At 44.1% G+C, this 12,366-nt stretch overlaps 1 protein-coding gene across 1 annotated transcript in view; it reads right to left on the reverse strand.

The window, feature by feature from the left end:
- The window catches only part of LOC134351294 (delphilin-like), a 431,912-nt gene that overhangs the window by 20,648 nt on the left and 398,898 nt on the right, over positions 1 to 12,366 (reverse strand). The window contains exons 19-21 of the mRNA XM_063057357.1: positions 7,767 to 7,853; positions 7,013 to 7,142; positions 1,441 to 1,559 (exon numbers count right to left, since the gene is read on the reverse strand). Of these exons, the coding sequence (XP_062913427.1) occupies positions 1,441 to 1,559; positions 7,013 to 7,142; positions 7,767 to 7,853 (336 nt within the window). The remainder of the gene's footprint in view (positions 1 to 1,440; positions 1,560 to 7,012; positions 7,143 to 7,766; positions 7,854 to 12,366) is intronic.

The raw sequence follows: 12,366 nt of genomic DNA on the forward strand, positions 1-12,366 counted from the left end.
CCTGAACTCACCTTTCAGGATCTCCTCACTCTTCCTACCCACGTCATTGGTCCCTACATGGACCACTACATCTGGCTGCTCACCCTCCCTCTTGAGAATACTAAGAACTCGATCCGAGATATTGTGGACCTTGGCACCAGGGAGGCAACAGACCATCTGGGATTCTCAATCTCTTCCACAGAACCTCTTATCTGTCCCCCTAACTATCGAATCCCCTATCACTACTGCTCTCCTCTTTTTCCTCCTTCCCTTCTGAGCTGACGGTCCAGTCTCGGTGCCAGAGACGCAACCACTGCATCCTGTCCCTGGTAGGTCATCCCCATCAACAGTATCCAAAATGATATACTTATTATTGGTGGGAACGGCCACAGGGGTGCTCTGCTCATTCTGTCTATTCCCCTTCCCTCTCCTGACAGTCACCTGACTCTTAGGGGTGACTATCTCTGTGTAACTCCTGTTTAATAATCATGTGTAATACAAAGTCTCAAAGCACAGCACAAGCCATGCTCAGACAATCCCTCACTGATTCTAATACACAATCTCTCACCTGTGTCCGTTCCCCAGCAGAACCCAATGTTGCTTCACTTCTCTGACTATGCATGATCTTCCAAAGCCCCATGGGGGGGGGGGGGTTGTTGCCTTGCTGTTGCTTGCACGTGGGAGGGGGAGCTAGGAGGGGTCTTTGAGTTCTAACATTTAACTGTCATTCATTCTTTGGGGCACTCCTCTGTTTTCATGGATATTTGTGAAAAAAAAGAATTTCAGGATGTATATTTTATACATTTCTCTGACATTAAATGGCCTTCCTCCCATCTCTGATTCTCAAACAATCCCATCCACTCCTACCCCCTGCCCCTCTCCGGCACAGTCATTGTTGCCTCTCCTTCTGCACCAACACAGGCTCCACTGCTCTGCCCACCCTCTGAGCCACATCCACAACACAGATTTGGTAGGCCTTTGGTAACCAGTGATCTCAATCAACTCTTACTGGGCTCTCTACCAGGCAGCTATGTTCCCAAATGAAAAGAAGTGTAGCATCCATTTAAGCATGGCCAAGTTATTGAGTATAACTAAAGGTTGCAAGATGGAGGTCATGAGCAAGGGCCTGCACACCACTCCTATGCACATTTGGTGCACTCTGTTCATGTCACGGTCAACACCTTTTGGGAGAAAGTCTTAGCAGCAACAAACAAGGAAGTATTTTGGGAAATTTCTCTCTGATCCCAACAATCTCTTCAAATTCCTTTTAATCATTAGTGGGTCCTTAGTACAATCCCATCAAAGTGATTATTTCCTTTTTTAATTCTAAACTCTAGCCATAAAGCATCACTGGATATTTCCTCAGGAATATCCTCTCTTCGTATGTCACAAAGTAGAAAGGACAAGAATAATACTGAGATATTAGACACTGAGAGTAGTACCCTCTGACAGGAAGGATACAGTCATGACTGCAGCAAATCTGTCTTCTTCAGTCACAGTTATGTTCTCACAAGCTGTCTGTATTTCCTTCCTTGTTGAATGTATGTCACCAATTTCAGCAGTTATTGTTCTCTGGTTAACTGGGGGAAAAAAAGAGTTTTATATATATATATATATATATATATATATCCAGTAACCACAATGCCATTAGTTTTAAAGTAAATATACAAAGAGATAAAGAGATAGGTCTGGTCCATGGGTTGAGATTTGAAATTGGAGAAAGGCCAATTCTAATGGTATCAGAAATGACCTGGCAAGAATGGATTAGGACTGGCTGACTTCTGGTAAAGGTGTACTTAGAAAGTGGGAGGCCTTTAAAAACAAAATTTTGAGAGTTCAAAGTTTGTATGTACCTGTCAGAATAAAAGGTAAAGACCTTGGTTTTCAAGAGATATTGAGGCCCTGGTTAAGAGAAACAAAGGAGTTCTCAGCAGGTATAGGCAAGTAGGAACAAATGAGGAGCTTATGAATTATAAGACATGCAAGAAAACACTTAAGAAAGAAATCAGGAAGATTAAAAGAAGGCACGAAGTTGCTCTAGCAGACAAGGTGAAGCAGAATCCTAAAGGATTCTACAGGTATGTTAAGAGCAAAAGGATTGCTAGGAACAAAACTGGTCCTCTTGAAGACCAGAATGGTAATCCATGTGCGGAGCCAAAACAGTTAGGGGTGGTCTTAAATATGTTCTTTGCAACTGTATTTACTCGGGAGATGAATACAGAGTTTATAGAAGTAAAGCAAAGCGGTATCAGTTTCATGGAGCCTGTACAGATTACAGAGGAGGAGGTGTTTGCTATCCTAAAGCAAATCAGGAAGGATAAATCCCCAGGGCCTGACAAGGTGTTCTCTCAGAACCTACGGGAGGCAAGCACAGAAATTACCGGGGCCCTAGCAGAGATATTTAAAATATCCTTAGCGACAGGAGAGGTACCAGGGTATTGGAGGATAGCCAATGTTGTTCCGGTGTTTAAAGTACTAGATAGAGCCCAGCCCTTTACAGGTAAAGCCCTCCTCACCATTAAGCACATCTATACGAAGTGCTGTCACAGGAAAACAGCATCTATCTACCCCCACCATCCACGCCAAGCTCTCTTCTCGCTGCTATAATCAGGAAAAAGGTACAGGATCATCATAACCCACAACACCAGGTTCAGGAACAGTTATTACCCTACAACCATCAAGCTCTTGAACCAGCACGGTTAACTACATTTGCTCCCATCATTGAACTGTTCTCACAACCTACAGACTCACTCTCTAGGGTGCTTCATCTCATGTTCTCGATATTTATTGCTTATTTATCTTTTAATTTATTTTCTCTTTTGTATTTGCAAAGTTTGTTGCTTTTGCATATTGGCTGTTATCTGTCCTATTGTGGGCAGTCTTTCATTGATTCTATTGTGTTCATTGTATTTACTGCAAATGCCTGCAAGAAGATGAGTATGGTAACCGTCCCACACTTCTCCTACACTACATTGACGATTGCATTGGTGCTGCTTCCTGCACCCATGCTGAACTCATCGATTTCATTCCCCTTGCATACAACTTCCACCCTGCCCTCAAATTCACCTGGTCCATTTTGGACACTCCCCTTCCCTTTCTTGATCTCACTGTCTCTATTGCTGGAGGCAGCTTATCCACCGATGTCTATTATTAACTAACAGACTCTCACAGCTACCTGGACTATACCTTGCCCCACCTTGCCACTTGTAAAAACGTCATCCCCTTCTCTCAATTCCTCCTTCTCCACCACATCTGCTCTCAGGATGAGGCTTTTCATTCTAGAACAAAAGAGATGTCCTCCTTTTTCAAAGAAAGGGGCTTTCCTTTCCCCACCGTCAACACTGACCTCAAACACATTTCTTCCATTTCACGTACATCTGCTCTTACCCCATCCTCCCACCACCTTATCAGGGATAGGGTTCCTCTTGTCCTTACCTACCACCCCACCAGCCTCCGTGTCCAGCACATAATTCTCCGAAACTTCCGCCACCTCCAACTAGATCCCACCACAAAACATATCTTTCGCTCCTCCCCACTTTCGCCTAGGGATCACTCCCTATGCAACTCCCTTATCCATTCATCCCTCCCCACTGATCTCCCTCATGGCACTTATCCTTGAAAGCAGAACAAGTGCTACATCTGCCCCTACACCTCCTCCCTCACTACCATTCAGAGCCCCAAACAGTCCTTTCAGGTGAGGCGACACTTCACCTGTGAGTCTGTTGGAGTCATTTACTGTGTTTGATGCTCCTGGTGTGGCCTCCTGTATATCGGTGACACCCGACGTAGATTGGGAGACCGCTTTGTCGAGCATCTACACTCCATCCGCCAGAGCAAGCAGGATCTCCCGGTGGCCGCCCATTTTAATTCCACTTCCTATTCCCATTCCAATATGTCCATCCATGACCTCCTCCATTGTTGTGATGAGGCCACACTTAGGTTGGAGGAACACCACCTTACATTCCGTTTGGGTAGCCTCCAGCCTGATGGCATGAACATCGATTTCTCAAACTTCTGGTAATGCCCCCTCCACACTTCACCATTTCCCATTCCCTTTTCCTTCTCTCATGTTATCTCCTTATTTGACCAACACCTTCCTCTGGTGCTCCTCCACCACCCCCCCCCCACCTTTTTCTTTCTTCCATGGCCTTCTGTCTCTTTCACCAATCAACTTCCTAGCACTTGGCTTCATTCCTCCCCCTCCAGGTTTCACCTATCACCTGGTGTTTCTCTCTCTCCTCTCCACACCTTTCAAATCTACTCCTCAGCCTGGTTTCTCCAGTCCTGCCGAAGTTTCGGCCTGAAACGTCGACTATGCTTTTTTCATAGTTCTTCCAGCATTTTATGTGTTGTTGTTGTTGAATATAGTGATATTGTGTGTGTGTGTGTGTGTGTGTGTGTGTCTATATATATATATATACACACACACATACACACGGTGCCGATAAAAAAGTATTCACCCCCTTTTCATGTTTTATTGTTTTACACCATTGAATCACAGTGGATTTAATTTGGCTTTTTGTGACACTGAGTAACAGAAAAAGACTTTTGTGTCAAATTGAAAATGGTTCTCTACAAAGTGATCTAAATTATTTACAAGTATAAAAAACAAAATAATTGTTTGCATAAGTATTCACGATCTTCAAGTCAGTATTTAGTAGATGCACCTTTGACAGCAAGTGCAGCCTTGAATCTGTGTGGCTAGGTCTCTATCAGCTTTGCACATTTCGGCACTACAATCTTTCCCCATTCTTTTTTACAAAACTCAGACTCTAGGGGAGGCTAGTGCAGAAATTGTAGGGGCCCTAGCAAAGGTATTTAAAATGCCTTAGCCATGGGTGAGGTGCCGGAGGATGGGAGGATAGCTAATGTTTTATCCTTGTTTAAGAAAGGGTGTAAAGCATAAGATGGGAAATTAAAGGCCAATGAGTCTGACGTCAGTAGTGGGTAAGTTATTGAAAGGTATATATAAGTATTTGCATAAACAGGAGCACATTAGGTTTGTCAACATGGCTTTGTGCGTGGCAGTGCATGTCTAAGCAATCCTATTAAATATTTCGAGGAGGTTACCAAGAAAGTTGAAAGCAAGGCAGTTGGATGTTTCTACGTGGACTTTGGCAAGCTTTTGATAGCACTTGGGAGGTTGGTCAAGAGGGCTCAGTGGCTTGGCTTTCAAGGTGAGGTAGTAAATTGGATATGTCATTGGCTTTGCAGGAGAAGCCAAAGAGTGATGGTAGATGGTTGCAATTCTGAATGAAGGTTTGCGACTAGTGGATTGCCATAAGAATCGGTGCTGAATCTGTTGTTATTTATTATGTACTGTACATCAACGATCTGGATGAAAATGTTGTACACTGGATCAGAAAATCTGTGGATGATACCAAGATTGGGGACATAGTGGACAGCGAGAAGGGCTATCATGGCTTGCAGGGGGATCTGCATCAGTTGACAAAATGAGCTGAAAAATGGCAGATTGAATTTACTGCAGACCACTGTGAGGTGTTGCACTTTGGGAGGACAAGCCAGGATAGGTCTTACACAGTGATCGGTAGGGCACTGAGGAATGCTATTGAATAGAGGGATCTGTGAATACAGATTCATATTTCCTTGAAAGTGGTGTCACAGGCAGATAGAATTGTAAAGAAATGTTCTGGCACCTTTGACTTCATAAATAGTAAGTATGGGAGTTGAAATGTTATATTGAAGTTGTACTGGTGATGCCTTATTTGGAGCATTGTGTGCCGGTCCAGTCACCTACCTACAGAAATGATATCAGTAAGAGTACAGAGAAAGATTACAAGGATGCTGCAGGGTGGCATGGTTATTAAGTCTGCAGATGATATCAAAATTGGTGGCATGATGGATAGTGAAGAAGATTGCCTAAGGTGACAAAATAATCTAGATCAACTGGGAAAATGGGTGAGGGAATAGCAGATGGAATTTAACTCAGATGGGTGCAAAGTAATGCATTTTGTAAGTTAAAGCAGGGCACAATGTACATAATAAATGGCAGGTCACTGGATAGTGTTGTATTGCAGCGAGACAGAGAGGCATATTGTACCAAGTACATAGAGTTACAGAACATCAAAGCACAGAAAGGGGCCCTTCAGCCCATCTAGTCTGTGCTGAACTATTATGTTGCCTATTTCCATCGACCTGCACCCGGGCCATAGCCCTCCATAACTCTTCCATCCATGTACCTATCCAAATTCCTCTTAAATGTTCAAATCAAAACTGCATCCATCACTTCTGCTGGCAGCTCGTTCCACACTCTCACCACCTTCTGAGTGAAGAAATTCCCCCTCATATTCTCCTTAAACATTTGATCCTTCACCCTTAACCTATGGCCTCTTCACTGGATGAGCCATTGAGTATAAACACTGAGAAGCCTTGTTAACATTGAATGTCACATGGGTGGAACTGTGGGCAGCTCTGTTTGCTATCCTATAGGAAGCCAAGAAGGTACAGAAAAGCCTCTCAAAGATGATGCTGCAACTAAAGTTGGAGGGAATAGAAAGTTGGAGGTAAGAAGCGAATAGATAGGCTGGGACTGTTTCCCTGGAGGCTAATGGGTTACTTAGAGGTTTACAAAATAATGAGGCACATGGATAAGAATGGCTGGTCTTTTTCCCAGGATAGAGTGAGTCTAAGACTAGAAAGCATGGGTTTAGGTTAAGAGGGTAAAGGTTTACAACAGACTAATTTGCACAGGTTCATGGGTAGAAAAGGTTTAGAGGGTTACGGACCAAATACCGCAGAAGAGCAGCTGAGACAACATGGACAAGTCGGACCGAAGACCCTGTTTCTATGCTGTATAGCTCTATGACTTTCTGATGACATTTTCACTTCTCACCCACACAAGAGCGTGAGCACCCGGAAACCTTAGCATCATCGTACAAATGGTGGAGGGTCAGAAAGGTTTATCACAAAGATTCTGGCCAAAGTGAAAGCTTTGCATGTTTAGATTATGGCATAATCTGAACACATCAATTATTCTTCTCAGGCAGAGTCTAATTACTGCTTAATAGCTGACCTTTTGCAGCAAGTGCCACTGTTGGAATCTCCTTGGCAAAATCCAGCAGCTCGGGGAAGTGCTGACCCAGTGATTTGGCAAGAATGTGTAAAAATGTGGATTTCCCATCCACAGTCTTTGTGGTGTCAAGCTGGGAGAGAAACATGAGAAAGCTTCAAACACATTATATAAAATGTAAATGAACCAGTTCTCTCCACTGCCCTAACAGAAACATACATGTTACACATCCCCTCCTCTCTCCCAATGAGTCCTAGCATTAACAACCCTTCACTTCATTTCATGATATCATCCCTGCAACCCTCTCTCTACCCCATACCCCCCAACACCACACCATAATTAACCATTATCTACAGCAACCATTAATTGCTCTGCAACACACATAAAAGTTGCTGGTGAATGCAGCAGGCCAGGCAGCATCTCTAGGAAGAGGTACAGTCGACGTTTCAGGCCGAGACCCTTTGTCAGGACTAACTGAAGGAAGAGCTAGTAAGAGATTTGAAAGTGGAAGGCGGAGGGGGAGATCTGAAATGATAGAAGACTCTCGTTCACCAGCAACTTTTATGTGTGTTGCTTTAAGTTCCAGCATCTGCAGATTTCCTTGTGTTTGCATTAATTGCTCTTCTCACCCCATATTTGCCAGGATCACCAACATAATTATTTATTTCTTTCTTTTTTCCTCTCGCTCAAGCACACTGCCACTAACTCATCACCTGATTACATTTGCACCCAGCTCCTGCTTAGTCAGGTCACTCACCTCTGTCAGGAAGTTAATTTTAAATCCTGTGGTTTTGGGACTTTTAGGCTGTCCATTATTGAGGTAATTTCCCATTGCAAGAACAAACTGTCAAAATACAGGTGAAAGAATGATTATTGAGCAGAAAAAACAGTTCTTCTGAGTTTCTTGTGCACTATCCCTCCAGAATGTGAGACAATCCTTCTCCCAATAGATACATGGAGCTCCATCTGCAGGGGGCATACCTCACCAGTGAAATGGACACTTATACAGGCATAACAGAGATTCACAAAGACACATAATACACGCATACACGAATCTATATATACAACTACTCAGCAAGACATGACGATATACACAGACAGGATGGTGGATAGGCCCACAAATGTAAAAACAAAAATGAATACTAACAGAGATTCATAGATTTGATAATTCTGTTATCAAAGGATAATAGGCAGTGGGGATGGGTGAGGAGAAGCACATTGAATCACTGAGACAGAGAAAGAAAAGGAAGGAACTTGCCTCTACCATGCTCAGAACATCTGCAATTACTTCATTCAATAAAGCTGGCAAACAAAGCAACTAAATGAACAAAGCAAGATCCCATAAACCAACAGCAACATAATTTATCTTGACAGAGTTGATTGAAAAATTTATTGGCTTTGACATCACTTGGTTCTTCTTTTCTAAACACATCAGGATGCAAGATTTTTGAGAAGAACAGGGAAGAGAGAGAACGTCCTGGATAGAGTGTTTTAAGAAATATCCAAGGCACCGCTGGGACTATTGCGGAATATTGGTAGCTCAGGGTGGCTATTTAGAAATTTGGTTGATTGCCAAGCTTGGTAAATGTCTGCGGATGTTTTGGCTTAAATTGAGAAGCCATCATCAGTGCGCAGTTGAGGGTGCTGTCTCCTCAGAATGCTGGCTTAAATACTCCTCCACGATCCAAATGGATATTGATTAGATGTTGTGATCCAATTGGCTGGTTCAAAACACTTTGAACAGTTTAGCAGTAGAAGATTCTGATGGGCTAGCTTCGAGGGAGGTTCATTGGAAGTGTTTGCTTCGCTGTCCGGATCCCAAGATTACTAGCGATTCATTGCTTGCTGACATCATTGTTTCTCTTTTCTCCATAAGGGTTCATACACTGGATCTATGTCAATGTGTTTGTTGATGGATACTTCTGTAGAGAACCATACTTTGAGAAATTTTTGTTCTTTTTGTGTTCTTGCTTGAGTCAAGATTCTGGCTGCCGTGCAGTTGAAATGGTGTTCTCCTTCATCTTCATGTGCTGATACTAGCAAGAGTGGATCATGCTTTCTGCTTGCTCACTGATGCTCATATCGCCTGGTTGATAGTTTTCTTCCTGCTTGACCAACGTAGTACTTGTCACAGTCACTACACTGGATTTTGTAGATAACATTTGTCCTATCAGAAACATTTTGTTGCACTTTGAGTTTTGATAGGTTCCTCCTGAAAGTTGCAGTTGGTTTGTGAGCAACTGTGATACTGTGTTGCTGAAGCAGTTTTGCTGTCACTTCCAAGGCATTCTTTATGTACGGCTATACAATTCGTTTATTCATTGTTTGTGTCTGTATATTTGGGTTTTTGATCTTGAGGTACCTTTGGATGAAGCTTTTCGGATATCCAATAGAAAACTACCAACCAGGCTACACAGCAATCACCCAAACTTCCAAACTACTGAGATTATTCCAAGGGCTACAACAAATGGAAAGGATATTGTGAAACATTTTTTACAGATAAATTAAAGCCGTAGAAGAGATACATGGGGGATTTCAACCGAACAACTATAAACTGGAATAGGAATAACACAAGTTCAAAGAGACTGAGGAGTTCTGGCCCAACAAACAAAATGGCATTACTGGATAGCTCTGCGAAAACAGTCCAGTCAGATGGAACAGATTTAAGTAGGCATTGGTCATAGAGGTCATAATATTATTTCATGAAGAACAGTTATGGAAAGTAGTATAGGTAAAAAAACTAAAATAATAACTATCAGTTGTAGTCTGGCGTACTGACCTCTACCTTGCCGAGGCACAGCGACAACTCGCGGATACCTCCTCTTATTTACCTCTTGATCGTGACCCCACTAAGGAGCACCAGGCCATTGTCTCCCACACCATCACTGAATTTATCCGCTCAGGGGATCTCCCATCCACTGCTACCAACCTTATAGTTCCCACACCTCGCACTTCCCGTTTCTACCTCCTACCCAAGATCCACAAACCTGCCTGTCCTGGCCGACCTATTGTCTCAGCTTGCTCCTGCCCCACCGAACTCGTTTCTGCATACCTCGACACGGTTTTATCCCCCCTTGTTCAATGCCTTCCTACCTATGTTCATGACACTTCTCACGCTCTTAAACTTTTCGATGATTTTAAGTTCCCTGGCCCCCACCGCTTTATTTTCACCATGGATGTCCAGTCCCTGTATACTTCCATCCCCCATCAGGAAGGTCTCAAAGCTTCTTTTTGGATTCCAGACCTAATCAGTTCCCCTCTACCACCACTCTGCTCCGTCTAGTCCTTACTCTTAATAGTCTCTCCTTTGGCTCCTCCCACTTCCTCCAAACTAAAGGTGTAAAGGGCACCTGTATGGGTCCTAGCTATGCCTGCCTTTTTGTTGGGTTTGTGGAACAATCTATGTTCCGTGCCTATTCTGGTATCTGTCCCCCACTTCTCCTTCACTACATCGACAATTGCATTGGCGCTGCTTCCTGCACGCATGCAGAGCTCGTTGACTTTATTAACTTTGCCTCCAACTTTCACCCTGCCCTCATGTTTACCTGGTCCATTTCCGACACCTCCCTCCCCTTTCTAGATCTTTCTGTCTCTGTCTCTGGAGACAGCTTATCCACTGATGTCTACTATAAGCCTACTGACTCTCACAGCTATCTGGACTATTCCCCTTCGCACCCTGTCTCTTGCAAAAACACCATCCCCTTCTCGCAATTCTTCCGTCTCCGCCGCATCTGCTCTCAGGATGAGGCTTTTCATTCTAGGACGAGGGCGATGTCCTCCTTTTTTAAAGAAAGGGGCTTCTCTTCCTCCACTATCAACTCTGCTCTTAAACGCATCCCCCCCATTTCACGTACATCTGCTCTCACTCTATCTTCCCGCCACCCCACTAGGAATAGGGTTCCCCTGGTCCTCACCTACCACCCCACCAGCCTCCGGGTCCAACATATTATTCTCCGTAACTTCCACCACCTCCAACGGGATCCCACTACTAAGCACATCTTTCCCTCCCCCACTCTCTCTGCTTTCCACAGGGATTGCTCCCTATGCGACTCCCTTGTCCATTCGTCCCCCCCATCCCTCCCCACTGATCTCCCTCCTGGCACTTATCCGTGTAAGCGGAACAAGTGCTACACATGACCTTACACTTCCTCCCTTACCACCATTCAGGGCCCCAGACAGTCCTTCCAGGTGAGGCGACACTTCACCTGTGAGTCGGCTGGGGTGATATACTGCGTCCGGTGCTCCCGATGTGGCCTTTTATATATTGGCGAGACCCAATGCAGACTGGGAGACCGCTTTGCTGAACACCTACACTCTGTCCGCCAGAGAAAGCAGGATCTCCCAGTGGCCACACATTTTAATTCCACATCCCATTCCCATTCTGACATGTCTATCCACGGCCTCCTCTACTATAAAGATGAAGCCACACTCAGGTTGGAGGAACAACACCTTATATTCCATCTGGGTAGCCTCCAACCTGAGGGCATGAACATCGACTTCTCTAACTTCCGCTAATGCCCCACCTCCCCCTCGTACCCCATCTGTTATTTATTTTTATACACACATTCTTTCTCTCACTCTCCTCTTTCTCCCTCTGTCCCTCTGAATATACCCCTTGCCCATTCTCTGGGTCCCCCCCCCCTTGTCTTTCTTCCTGGACCTCCTGTCACATGATCCTCTCGTATCCCCTTTGCCATTCACTTGTCCAGCTCTTGGCTCCATCCTTCCCCCTCTTGTCTTCTTGTCTTCTCCTATCATTTTGGATCTCCCCCTCCCCCTCCAACTTTCAAATCCCTTACTCACTCTTCCTTCAGTTAGTCCTGATGAAGGGTCTCGGCCTGAAACGTCGACTGTACCTCTTCCTAGAGATGCTGCCTGGCCTGCTGCGTTCACCAGCAACTTTGATGTGTGTTACTATCAGTTGGAGGATTGCCAATTTCAATGAGATGAGGTCTAGTGTGTAAACTGGAATTAAAGCCTGGCAGGTAATTGAACAATTAATGTCAAGATATTTCAGTTATGGTATCTCCATGAAAGAGAGGAGAGACATTAAGGACACATCCCTAACTGAGCAAAAAGATAGAAAGTAAAACAGCAAGCTCCTTAAAGTAGTACGTCAACGGTACCTCTTCCTAGAGATGCTGCCTGGCCTGCTGCGTTCACCAGCAACTTTTATGTGTGAAGCTCCTTAAAGACCACATTAGAGAAATGGAACTGGAACATTTAAGTGTTGAGAGACAGGAGTAACATGAAGGTATTTACACCTCCTATATTGATTGGCACTTCCCTACTTCAAAAGGTTTATATGGGGTAGAATTTATTAAGAGTGTCCATAAAGGACCCCTGACACATTACGT

This window comes from Mobula hypostoma, chromosome 9 (assembly GCF_963921235.1).
Source record: "Mobula hypostoma chromosome 9, sMobHyp1.1, whole genome shotgun sequence".
Taxonomy (NCBI): domain Eukaryota; kingdom Metazoa; phylum Chordata; class Chondrichthyes; order Myliobatiformes; family Myliobatidae; genus Mobula; species Mobula hypostoma.